The 13,529-nt window shown below is 44.1% G+C and overlaps 1 protein-coding gene across 1 annotated transcript in view; it reads right to left on the bottom strand.

Annotated features, from left to right (window-relative positions):
• Positions 1–13,529, bottom strand: part of LOC119816945 (phosphatase and actin regulator 1) — a 257,454-nt gene that overhangs the window by 159,459 nt on the left and 84,466 nt on the right. Inside the window, exon 2 of the mRNA XM_038334047.1 lies at positions 11,097–11,261. Within this exon, the coding sequence (XP_038189975.1) occupies positions 11,097–11,235 (139 nt within the window). The 5' untranslated portion in view covers positions 11,236–11,261. The remainder of the gene's footprint in view (positions 1–11,096; positions 11,262–13,529) is intronic.

Raw genomic sequence — 13,529 nt, 5'->3', positions numbered from 1 at the left:
ACAAGGCCCCGTGATTAGTGTCTGTCTACCCAACCTACTGTTTCCATGTACTATACAACAGAATAAGGTAGCATCCCAACAAACTTAAAGGCAGTTGTGTCTTTATGTTAGATTTTCTTTTTTTTTTCTTTTTTTTGCGGGGGGGGGGCGGTTTCGAGACAGGGTTTCTCTGTAGCTTTGGAGCCTGTCCTGGAACTAGCTCTTGTAGACCAGGCTGGTCTCGAACTCACAGAGATCCGCTTGCCTCTGCCTCCCGAGTGCTGGGATTAAAGGCATGCGCCACCACCGCCCGGCCAGTTGTGTCTTTATGAAACTGGTTACAAGATGGTATAGATGAAGTATCCCTTCCCCCAAATGCTCAGGACCAGAAGTGGTTTGGATTTTGGAATACTCATATATACATAATGAAGTATCTTGAGGGGATAGGGCCCAAGTCTATTTTCATATTTAGGTTTCATGTATATTTTAAAAATGTACCCAAAGTAATGTTACATATTTTTAATTCTGTGCATTAATCAAGTTTTCAGATATAGACTATTCAACTTAAAATCTTGTAGAGCATTGGGGTTTTGGATTTTCCAATTAGGGATATTCAATTCATTTAGTCTTTTTAAGCCATTCAACAAATCCAGATCTTCAACCAACTGTAGTTGCTTTCAACTAGATAGTGTAGGCTACACACTAAAATGTGTAAGTTGCTACCATCTGTCATTATTATTATTATTATCTTCATCATCATCATCATCATCATCATCATCATCATTATTAAATAATCTAGGTGGGCTTTGAAGCAGCGATCCTCCTGTCTCAACCCCCCTTGCTCTGGGATTATAGAAGTGGGCCAGCACATCCTGCTCTTCCTTCAGCTTTGAATCTATTTAAGAAAGATTCGCATGGTGACTTTGTCTGTCTTTATGAATAGGCTTCTCTTCCTTCATGTTTCAGCTTTATAAAGATACATCAGGAAAGGAAAACAGTGGCGTTCCACCACTAAGTACGGTGAGCTAAGTCTTTAAAATCAGGTGAATTATAAATTCCAAAGCCCATTAATCTGAAATGCAATCTAGTCCGCCATAGTATAGAAACCAAGTCCAATCCCAGCTTCGCAATTTTAAACTTTCACTTATTAAGTAACAGGTTTCTCTGCCTGCTAAGTGTGGTTCATAATACCATGTGAAGAGCTGGGAGATGTAGTTCTGTCATAGAGCCCTTGACGAGCATACTGGAGGCCCTAGATTCAATCCCCAATGCTGGCAATAATTATAATGCCACACATGTCTGTTGTAAGATTAAAGTCCACAAAGCGAGGGCAAATTTGTGCTTATTTTCCATGACATGGTAAATCCAACCGACCCATTGCTGTTGCTGGCATCCTAGTGCAAGCACGGCTTTCCTTGACAGGAAGAATACAATGACAGCTGTCATGTTACACCTTGAACAAGGGTGGGAGCTGGCCTCCAAAGACAGCTCAGTATCCATGTCCTTGTTAACTCCCCTTTGATGGTGATTCTAGGTTAGCCCTGTGACTCACTTTAATTACCAGAAAATACCATACTGTGAATCTCCATCAATTCTGTATCTGTCTTTTAAAAAAAAGATTTGTGTGTGTATGCGCAAATGCGCATACACATGCGTGCACACGCTCATGAGCCCATGGATACCAGAAGACACTGGATCCTCTAGAGCAGTGGTTCTCAACATTCCTATTGCTGTGGTCCTTTAATACAGTTCCTCGTGTTGTGGGGATTCCCCCAACTATAAAATTTCCATTGCATTGTTCAGAACTGTAATTTTGCTACTGTTATGAATCATAATGTAAAATCTGTGTTTTCCCATGGTCTTAAGTGACCCCTGTGAAAGGGTTGTTTGACACTCCCAACTTGGGGTTGGGACCCACTCACTACTCTAGATTTAGGGTTTTAGGTGGATTTGAGTTGTTCAGTCTGATTGCTAGGAAACAAACTTTTGTTCCCTGGGAAAGCAAGAGATCCTCTTAACCCTGAAGCCATCTTACCAGCTCTCTGGATCTAAGTCTATTATAGCATGTTGGGCCCCACTTTTGTTCTCTAGGGGGCCCTGATCTGTGTCCTGGAGAAACTAAAAGACAAGACTACACAGGAAGTCCTTGAGACTATATGGACAGGGGATAAGTCCTAGCTTCCCCATCACTTCCCCATGTGTCTCCAAATGACTTCAATCCCATCTACTTCCAAATGTGTAACAGATTTCCCAACAGATTAGCAGAAGAACCATCTCATTGAGCCCAGCCAACCTCTCAGCTATCAGGGATGATCTAATGGTTGCTGTTTTAAGGCAATAAGCAGGGAAGATATTGGTACACAGCCATTGACAACTCAAAGAACAATGCTGTTCAGAGTTTCAGCTTGTGCTGTTTTGCACCTGAATCTACATATCACTCCAATAAGCAGAACAATTATGAAGGACGGCAAATCCTTCAAGGACTAAGTCCTTCCACCTTTACCTCAGTAACTACCTTCCTCTCCTCTCTTCTTTTCTTCATGAATTTTGAAACACAAACCTGGCTGGCCACATGACTGACTTTCAGTTCAAAATGTACTTCTTTGGTACCTATAGTCTCTTTGCTTCTTACTGAGACATTAAGGGAGAGGGGGAAAGGCATGTGATAGTTTGGAATGATAAGCAAAAATACTGGATAAACTTCACTTTGAGAGGCAATGGTTGTATCTTTCACAAGCCAGCCAGCGCCAAAAGACACAGATTTCCACAGCCTTTGTTCCCCTACCTCCACTTTACCTCGTAAACCCTAGACATTCCCTTTGTGGGTCACAGATGCAACAGACAAGAAAGAATATTTTCGGCCTGTCCATGCTTGACCTCTTTTTGTTTCTGTCTATTTTTAGTGCCGAGGATCAAAGCAGATGGAATGTACCCAACAATCCCCCAAAGGGAATGTGTGACCCAGCCAGATGCTGAAGGTTACTCTGCTTGGTGTGGCGCTTTCTTACGGAAATCAGATGCAGACACTTCATGTACATGTATGTTTGTTTCCCTAAGCACGAGAGCTATCGTCGCTGAAAGATGTGTGAAGTGTTACGTCTTTGACTTTGCAATCCCCCCGTGAATGTTTCAGTTTCCCTTGGTGCATGAACACTGCGTTAAAGCAAACTGTGCAGCTTCACAATCTGACGGACCTTAAACAAAACACCTTTCTGATGCTCACGTCCTCTTCCTCCTCCTTCTGCTCAAGCAAACTTTCAAAATCTATTTCCTCTCCTTGCATTTACTCATCAACCGATGCTAACTAAACTCCAGCCATGTGGCTTCCATAGAATCATTATTTCAAAGACATGAATGGCGAGTTGTCAGTGAGCACTGCAGACTCCCCAATCAAGGGACCATCTTGTCAGGACCTGAAGCATTGACCTTTCTCCTTTTTTCAACTCCCATGCTCTGATTTGGTGACACTGCCAGTTTCTCCTGGATTTCTCTTTTGTTCCCATCAAGCCTTGTCTGCCTTCTCGGTTTTTATCCATGACCTCCAAGTTAGAGGTCCTCGGGGTTGCTCCCATTTCTTTTGCTTCCCAAGTAGCTTTCCAGTTTATTTCTCATGGCTTCAAGGTGCCCATGACTTCCCATCTACATTCTCAGCCAGATCTCTTCTGTCCCTTCCAGAGCTCTATCCCCAGCGTGCCCTCCATCTGATGCTTTGAAAACACAAGGAAGTCGGCATTTCACCAAATGTATCATTCTGCCTGGTGGCCTTCTCTTGGGAATCTCGGACACAGAGAACAGTAGCCTGCTACCTAACTGCCCAGCAATAAGTTCAAGGGGAGTTCACTCTACCCTTCTTCCATAGTTGATCTATAATCAATATAGCTCATCCTGTTTCCTAAGTGCCTTCTGTTCATAGTCGTCAGCTGCTACTGTCACTATTTTGGTCTAGTCTGTCGTCCCTTCTCCCCAGCGTTATAATCGACCACCTGTTAGCTGGTTTGCTTGCTACCAGAATCAACAGGAACAATTAATATGACATTTAATGTGGCAATAAGGAGGTGTCTTCTTGATTCTATCCCAAGTAAATTTTCTTTTGTCACAAACATATATGTAGATGTTGTGACATTATAAACTAGAAAACAACATTTGGGTTCCATGCCAAGTTTTTCCCATAGTATAGAGACTGACCTTTTAAAAAAATGCAGTGCAGTCTCCTGAGAGGTTGTGTGTGAGAGTGCAGGTGAGCATACATGCATGTGTGTGCAAGGGTGTGTGTGTGTGTGTGTGTGTGTGTGTGTGTGTGTGTGTGTGGTGTGCATGTGTGCATAGACCAGAAGTGAATCTTAGGTATCATTATGGGATGTAGTTCTTGCTTTTTAAGATAGGGACTCTTGCTGGCCTGGAGCTTTCCAATTTGGCCAGTATGGCTGACTACCAAGCCTTAGAGATCTGCCTGTCTCTGCCTACTGTGGTTGTAAGTGTGCCACCACATCTGGCTTTTCAATGTGGGTTCTAGGGAATGAACTCGGGTCCTCATGCTTGCATAGACAACCCTTTACTGCCTGAGCAACCTCCCAAAGTCCTCAAAGGCTCTTTACTGCGTAACGGTAAAGACCAGGCTCCTTAACATACCCTGATCAGTAAGTATTCAACACCTTCGCCCCTGTCCAGCTTTTCAAACTCCATTCCCCTCTCCCTCCAAACCCTCTTTAATCTAACAATGCCTTTCAAAACATAACCTGTTTTGGAGGCTACAGATTTTAAACTGTCTTCTCTGGGCTTTGTGTTCTATTGGCCAGGAGAGAAAACTTGCTTGTGTTCATTGTCTTACTCCCTGGTTAATCACGTAATTCTCTAGAAAACTCTCCTGGTGACTTTTAACTACATGGCTTGTCTCCTTTGCATGCTCAGAGGCTCTGTGCATCTCCTCTCTCATCACGTTTACCGCCCCGCAATCGCTAGCCTAATTATGTGTTCTTCCCTTAAGACACGACCTTTAGAGGAGGAAAGAGCACAATCCCTGCTTGTCCTCACTACTCAAAGTTCATGGACTATGGCCTGCACACAAATAAAAGAAGCATGCTAAGTTGGGATCCTTTTTTGCATTTCCTGTGGTTTATAGAAGTCTAAAAACCTAGGTTCTCAGGAAGGAGGAGAATTCCTCCTAATTACTGTTAGGGAATTGGAGAGACTGAGAAACTAAGGCCCACGGTTGGCTTTCTTTCTCAGTGCTGTCCGTCAGTCTCATCCATTCAAGCCATCATGGAAAAACATAAATTCCCAGCTCAGCAGCTGTGCCAGTGACAGTCCACTGAGCTTGCCTACATGGCAGGCAGATCTTGCCTTTATGGAAAAGAATGGTGCTTCCATGGTAGTTACCAATGGACTGCTACACTACACAACAAAGACAAGGCTTCGTGCACTCTCAGGTTGCATTTCTCTGCTCCAAGAATACCAAATGTACATCCCTTAATCATGTGACCTGCTAGGAATCCCTAGCAGAGAAGAATTAGCGATCTAAGAATAGCAAAGGGGCTTTCCATCTTGAGCATCAGGAACAGACTTCCAGAAGAGCCCAGCAGCCTACAGTACCAGGTTCAAAGCCATAATCTAACATTTCAGTATAAACTGTCTTCTCTATCCAAGGAATTTTATCTGAAGATATGGGCTTGCCGGAAAGGGTTCATAATGTCAGCAGTGACTCTGGGTTGTGGGTGTTCTGGCTTTATGGACAAGGGGCAACCTGGAGCAAGATGAAGCACCGAATCCCAGGCCAGGGTTAAGGGCTGGCTTGCTGCTGCTGCCCTGGAGGCTTTCTGGGTAAGAAGCACGTTCAGCAGAATGAATGCTAGGCTCAGGAGCCCAAGGAGAAGCCGGTGCTCTCTGCTTCTGGGAGCCCTTTTGATAGATACCCTGTCCCCAGATCCTGTTCTGTATGTATTAGCTGACACAGAAGACCCATGTGCAAAAGCAAGCGGGTTATCTCTGCGTCCCACCGATGGAGTGCTACTGTTTCTGACTCAGTGCTATGGCTGTCAGCTGGGTATGGCTGAGTGCCAGCATGACTCACAGCGGGTAGGGAAACAGGCAAGCAGTGACTGCTGTCTGGGAGTTGCTGTCCTAACATACCGCTTCTTGTATCGGGAGTGTCTGCTAATACAGGAAGAGAGGGACTGGAAAGCAACCTTGGTGTCTGCGACTCCATTAAGTGGTAGTACTTCAATCACTTACAAAGACAGTGGATGAACATCTCAGTTTGGGAAAAAATGAAGCCTTCTCAAAAGAAATTGTCAGTTCAAGAGTTTAACATGAAAACTGGACAGGAAAGTTTCTTGTCTTACACAATTGACAGGGACAAAGTTAAGCCAACATATAATTTTATAAATAAAATATGCAGGTATGTAAGTCTATACCATGGTTTTGGTCTGTGTTTTGTTTCCATATAGTACTATCATGAGGCTCCTTTATTTGAGGATGTGGGTTTTGCCTCCATCAGCACCTGTCCTTCCACTAACCTCGCTAATAAATAGTCTGAAGTTCTTTGACCTCTCTGCACCTTGAAGTCTATTGGCTTTTCTAATTCTTGCCAATTTACTGGAGTTCCCTTTTCTAATCTAAATGTCTATCTTAACCCCTGCTGCCTTCCAAAGAACACGTGAAAGTTCCTAGTGACCACGAAAATTTTACTTGAAAATAAGTTAATAGCAAATATAACAAAGTTAAAGTCTTTTTGCTGATGTTGTTGTTTTGAGACACGGTCTCACTATGTAGGCCTAGTTGGCCTGGTACTCACTATGTAAAAAGTATTCCCAGGACTGTGCTAACAGGTGTGAGCCACCATGCCTGACTCAGAAGTATCTTTGAATGGGATTATTACTAAATGTTATTTCTAAATCCAATTTCCAGAGATGAAGCACAGAAATGGGCCAAGCAATGCTGGCATAGTCAGCAGCAGGAGGGACAGAGGTGGAAGGACTTCTTTATCAGAATTCCAGGAGGAGCCAGTCCTACTAGTGTCCTGACTGTGGTCTTCAGACTGTGAGCCAACTCATTTCCATGGCTTTATACCACTGAGTTTATGGTAACTTGTTACAGAAATCTTGGCCATGAATACAAATCCTTTCCTTTCCTTTTTCCTTTTCTTTCCTGTTTCTCTTTTTACTCAACTGGAAAAATTCTGACCCAGGATTGCTCCCATAGCTTTATCCGAAGCTGCGATGGACAGCCACAGCTAATAAAAATGGTCATTGGTATTATATTGGTTATTTTTCTAGTTGCTGTGACCAAACACCTGGTAGGAAACAGCTTGGAGGAGGCTCACAGTGAGGGTATGTAAGTTCATGGTGGTGGGATGGTATGGTGGCAGGGCAATGGGGACGGTATGGTGGTGGTGGCTTCATGAAAGCAGGAGCTTCCAGCAAATGCCTGTTCACATCTCTGCTGATCTGGAAGCAATGGAGGAGAAGGGCAAAGGTCTGGGTTTCTGTGTTCCTCTATGCAGCACCCAGCTTTAGCTAGAATCCTCCACTTTTAATATATGACACACCTTTGTCCCTAATGGGGTTCTTTATATTTTGCTACACCTCTTTTCAGTGATGTTTGATCATCCTGTCCTGATTTCAGGACAAAATAAACCCTTTAGTTGATTAAGTCAGGATTTCTCCTTTCCCTGAAGATGCATTCTCTTAGTCATTTACCACCCCCCCCCCCTGCCGCCACTCAGTCTCATTTAGCTTCCTAGGATGTACGCGACTTCAGAGTGAAATCTGAACACACTCCCTGACTGAAAAAAAAAAAAAAAACCCGCACTGCAAAGACTGCTCTACCTGTTATGACGGCCCTGAGGGAGCTGTCTTACTAGCTTCAATAAGAGTAACTGAACAATGACTTTTCTTTAAAGGGATACACATACAAAACAAACATATGTATACCAGCTGAATATGGCTGACCAGTCTGCATTCTTGTAATCTAGGAATCTTCTTGTATAGTTCTTGTATTTGTGACTTACCCAAACATAGGAAAGTCAGCATTTTAAATTATATACCAGAATACAACTCCTTGTTTTGACTATTCCTATGTTGTCAAATTGTCCCTTTGGGCTAAGAACTAGCCCAGAAAGTTTTTCCTCTGCAAAAGTAATAAATAATATTCTGGAATCCAATTAAGAAGAAAGGATGCTACAGGGTGAAACATGGGATTTAAAATAAGCTAGAAAAGCTTCAGCAACGTGGTTTGCTCATCCATCTAGTATGGTAAAAAGTTGCTCTATAGTGCAGCCTTCTAATCCAGGAGTTGTCTATTTTTATTGATGTATAATCTTACTGACTCTTGGAGAATTTCTTACATGCCGACAATGTATTTTGGCCATATTCACATGCCTCTCCTTCCCCTAACTCCTTCAAGAGCTATCTGTCAATCCTCATGTTCCCTCTCTTTTTTTGTGTAACTAACAGAGTCCAATTATTATTGCTCATATATATGTGGGTGAGGAGACATCCCATGGAGCAAGGGCAATTACCAACCAGGGCTCCAACCTTAAAGATAACTCCTCAGCAGAAACCAATGTCAACAGGCCCTCAGAGGACACTTCCGTTTCCTTTCTGTTCTACTGTCTTCTGCCTTCTGTCACCGGCAGAATACATTTCATTTAGGTTTTCTCTCTACTTCTTTTTCATTTTTCTTTAATGGACACGGACTCTTCCCTGCTCCATGCTGGGATGTCGACAAGCTTGAGCTCATGAAGGTGTTTTGTAGGCAACCACAACTGCTGTGAGCTCATGTCTACAGAGGTCCTGTCAAAGCCAGAGGAGGACAGCTCACCCATTTCTTCCTGACCTCTTTTCCCTCTTCTGAGATGTTCTCTGAGGTTTGGGGTAAGGAGGCATGATATAGATGACCCTTTCTGGTTGAACACTCTGCAGAAACTGATTCTCTGTACTCTGACCTTTGTGAGCCTCTGGAGTAACAGCCAACCATTGCACAAAGAAACTTCTCTGGAGTGGTCTGAAAGCTGCTCTTAGGCACAGGTATACAGCTGTAGAGAGCAGTTTGCAACCGTGTCCACTTAGGAGCTGTGTCTTTTAAAAAGAGACAGAAAACACATCTAAATGACATTCTTAGCTGCCAAATCCAACAGCCTGGTTATGGTGACCACTGCAAGAACAATGAGAAGGATTTAAAGTTAGGGAGTCTACTGGCTATTGACCGGGAGACATTTTTTACATGCAAAGTTTTCAGATTGTTAATATTTCATGAGCTATCTGATACCATCATGTTTGCCTCTATCCACGGGGAGGAGAAGGCAGAGTCGGAGTGAAGGGAGTGCTCCAGAGGGGCAATGATTTAGAAACCCATGAAATGAGAAGCTCATTCTCACTCCAGAAGCCAGCAAGTCAGAGCTATGGGGCTATGGTGTTGAGAGAGCAGGTACTGGGAGTGTCCATCACGAGAACTATGCCCATCTCAAAATCTTCCTGTTTGTTACTCTAGTTTCTTTGTGCGGTTGGATTTGTTGACCGACATTCAGGCACAAGAAGCCGATCCCTTAAGAGTTTCATTTGTGAGTGGGGCAGAGGACAGAAACCCATGCAAAAGAGGAGGTGCTAGCCTTGGGGAGAGATAATAGGATGTGTTTCTAGAAAATGGTGGGAGAAGACAACAAAAAACCTAGAGGAGGGCCCAGGGAGTGACAGGATCCATAAAGAGAAACAAACACTAACTTGTAGTATTCTCGGGTCATATGCTCAATCCTTAAGCCCCAGTGTGAATGTAGGGAGATGTGTGTCTTTGAAGACCAGCTTGGTTTAAACAAAGTTAAGATTGTGGGGCCTCTGATAAGTCCCCCTTCCGTCAGATGACACCCAGACAGCATTCTCTCTGTGCATACATAGAAGGAAGAAGGTCCGTGAGCATGTGGTGAGATGGAGACCACTGACCAACCCAAGAGGTTTCCAAAAGAAACCAACATGGTCTGTAACTTCACCTGGGACTTACAGCTTCTGTGACCATGAGAAATAAACATCTTTGGTTTAAGCCATCCAGTGGGTAGTATTTTGGTATAGCGACCCAAGACTACCACAAAATCAAATCCAATCTGCACACATTTCCTACCATCTTCTTAAAAACCATCAAGATAAAAACTCCTCGTCAGTCAAGCGGTGGCGCCGCACGTCTTTGATCATAGCACTTGGGAGGCAGAGGCAGGCGGATCTCTGAGAGTTCGAGACCAGCCTTGTCTACAAGAGCTAGATCCAGGACAGGCTCCAAAGCTACAGAGAAACCCTGTCTCAAAAAATTAAAAAACAAGAACAAACAAACTCCTTGTTGTTGTCTACACATTTTTCTCTCCACATCCTCATGTTTTTTTCTTTTTGCTCATTAAGTCTCCACAAACAAAAATTCATGTAAAGGACTGATTCCTACCCTCCTGTTTTGTTGATGAGGAAGCCGAGGTACAGGTAAATAAACTAAACAAGCTCCTATAACCAGCAAGTACCAGAACCTGGATTTGAACCCAGGAAGCCTGGCTCCAGGAATGACGATTTGTGGCTGAGCTTATCTCTCCCAACATTTCCCAACTGGCCACTGAGCTATGAAACACATGGCTAACTTCACACTGCGGTGAGAATTCGCTTCCATTCTTTGTTTTTCTGCCTAGTCCAAGAATCATTTATTCATGATTCTTCCTCCATGAAATAACCTGATCTTATCTGCCAACGACCGTACATAAGTCATTTTCTGCTGGGTGTTGACTTCTACTGGAGCAGTGACAATCAGTGAATAATAAGAAATGGATTGTCAGGGCTGGAGTGAAATTATTCAATTACAGAAAAGGTAGAATTCCAAGTCCAGATTATTTATAGATCAAACAAAAGCAGTCATTTTTAAATTAAAAAAATAGCCAACAAGAGAAAAGAAAAACCTTCGTGAGAGAAGGGACAGCAGCTGAAGCTTAAGAACCAGTCCTTACCATATCAGCAATTATTACAGGCGAGAGCAATCACAGGACTAGCGTCTTTGCTTTGGGTCAGACAGCTGATGGAAATCAAATCCTCCAGATTAAGATGCAGAGTTTAACTCAACGAAGAGCCAGTGAGAAAGAAGGCCAGCAGCCACCTTACCTGCTGATGTGTGCTTGAACTTTTCACTTTTCTTCTTCCTCCATTTCCAAGGCTTGAAAATCCTTCCCAGGTTGGCAAACTTACTCCTCCTCCGGATAGGTGGGGTGTGCGTACCAGGGACCAGCGAGTCAGAACGCATGGCCGCCAGCCTCTCCACTTCCTCAGCTTGTTTTTCCCAAGAAAGCGATGGAAATAAAGAGAAGGGGGGGAAAGTGTTAAAACGGGAGCCTCACAGATGGCCAGCTTTTCCATGGTGACAGATAACAGAAACCACGTGACTTGAGCGCCGTTTGCCTTTTGGAATGGAAGTCATACCGACATGTTCTGAAAGCTTGGGGACCGTCAGCCAAACCTGAGAGATCTAGAACACCTTTACTGAATTTGCTAACATTTAAAGAGGCAGGTTCTTATTGCGACGTACAGGCTGGTCCCAGCCTCCTAGTTTCAAGCAACACTCCCGCTTCAGCCTCCTGGGTAGCTAGGATTATAGGCATTCCACCACCATCCCAATCAAATGTATTCAGCCTGACTAAGGTGGCAGGGAAGGAAGGGGATGAAGATGTCAGGGTTTCACCCGGCAGGTGACGGAACTCCCCAGAGGCCATCTGAAGACTCACAGGAGAGTCGGTATAACTATTAGTGTGGTAATTTCTCACCCAATATATGGCGGATATAACCTCGATAGAATTGCTGGTTGAGAAGAAGGGAGGAAGAAAGAATCATCTGCCTTCTGGTGCTGCTGTCTCCATCACTTACTGCTTGCTGTTTCTTACTGCCCTGCTGCTGGATTCAGGCTCTTGAAGCACTGAGATTTGGACAGGGAGCGGTGCCCTCCTTTGGCAAATGAGCAATATTAAAATCATTCACACTTCCATTAGAGTTCTCCAATGGCCTCACTTCCTTTTATCCTAGAGCCTTGCTTTAAAATGTTTCTAGGCTGCGAGCCCTGGGAAATTCTTTAGAGAACATGTAAGACTGGCCCCAATAGCCACATTGTTATAGTTTGGGTTTGGAGTGTCCCTCCAAAGTCCGATGTGTTAAGCTTGGTCTCCAGTCTGTGGCACTATCAGGAGGTGGTGCAATTTTTAGAAGGTGGGGTCCATTGGGAGGAAGTTCAGGGGTGTGTCCTTGAACAGGGTATTTGGACTCCAACTTTTCCTCTTCCTGTCTCTTTGCTTCCTGGCAGTGAGGTGAGTGGGCAGCTTTCATCTACCATATTATTCCTGTCTTCATAAGAAGTTGTTCCCTGGTCTCCTGCATCAGATACAGTCCTTGAGAGCTTGACCATGGGACTGGAGAGTTTGCCTGTTGGAGGGTTTGAACATGCTTTTGACATAGGCCTCCCCTTTACTCACAAATACTGGTGGAATCAACTATGTGTCACGGGGCATCCTGGGGCAGTCACACTGGTGAGAAGGGACAGCATGGCAGTTTCGAGCGGCAGGATTTCAAGGTCACGGATGCATCTGGGAGGCAGGCAGAAATCAAAGTCTATGCATAGGTCACAGGACTGACTGAGCGACCTGAAGGGCAGGAGATGGATCATTCCCAATGCCCAGATTCAGGTCAGCAGAATGGAACCTTCATTATTAACACAAAGAACACTGTGGGAGGCACAATTTTGGGGGTGGGGACAACAATGATTGAACCTAAAGAGGGTACTTAATCCTTCCAACTACAGGTGCTCTCAGACTGAGGACAGGGTTACATCCTGATAAACTGTCACTAATTAAAATGCCATTCAATTCCAGACACACTAGTCTGGACCTATGAGGTGTTACTGCTTAGCAGTAGAGAGAACTGCAGAGCACCGCTGTTTTCCCCTTATGGCTGACTTACAAGAAACGGCCCCTGATGCTGTGAGCATTGCCAGAGAGGATCTGACCCAGCATTACCAGCCAAGGAAAAGATCTCAATTAAAAAGGCAAAGTACAGTCTCTACTTCACATATCACCTTTACACCATATAAGCTGAAAGACCCAAAGTCTCACCAGGTATAGTTGGGGACCATCTGTATATGATTCAACACATAGATGGCTCTTCTTCCCCATTGTCTGATCAACTGACCACTTAATACTATGACGGACACTGTGGTCACTTCTGGAGAAGACAAAAAGATGAAGTAGATGTAATCGTCAAAGCACATGTAAGGAGCAGGGGAGACAGGGGTCGGTGCGTTCATTATTGCAACAGGGGCATCCAGCCTAAAATCTAAGAGACAGATGTTCATTCTCAATGCTGGAGAGGCCCCTGGAGAGAGCTCATGTGTCTAGGTTTTGATAGAGAAAAGCAATTTTCTCTCATGGAAAAAAATAGAGAGAAGCAGATGCCTGGCAGAAGAACACACCCAAGAGGCCTGAAAACATGACCCATCTTGGAACAAAAAGGGGCTGAATCCAGCAGTGACATCCATGGAGAACTGTCAGTGGAGGA

This window comes from Arvicola amphibius, chromosome 6 (assembly GCF_903992535.2).
Source record: "Arvicola amphibius chromosome 6, mArvAmp1.2, whole genome shotgun sequence".
Taxonomy (NCBI): Eukaryota; Metazoa; Chordata; class Mammalia; order Rodentia; family Cricetidae; genus Arvicola; species Arvicola amphibius.
Note: the sequence above shows the minus strand (reverse complement) of the source record. Positions and strands in the feature narration are given on the sequence as shown.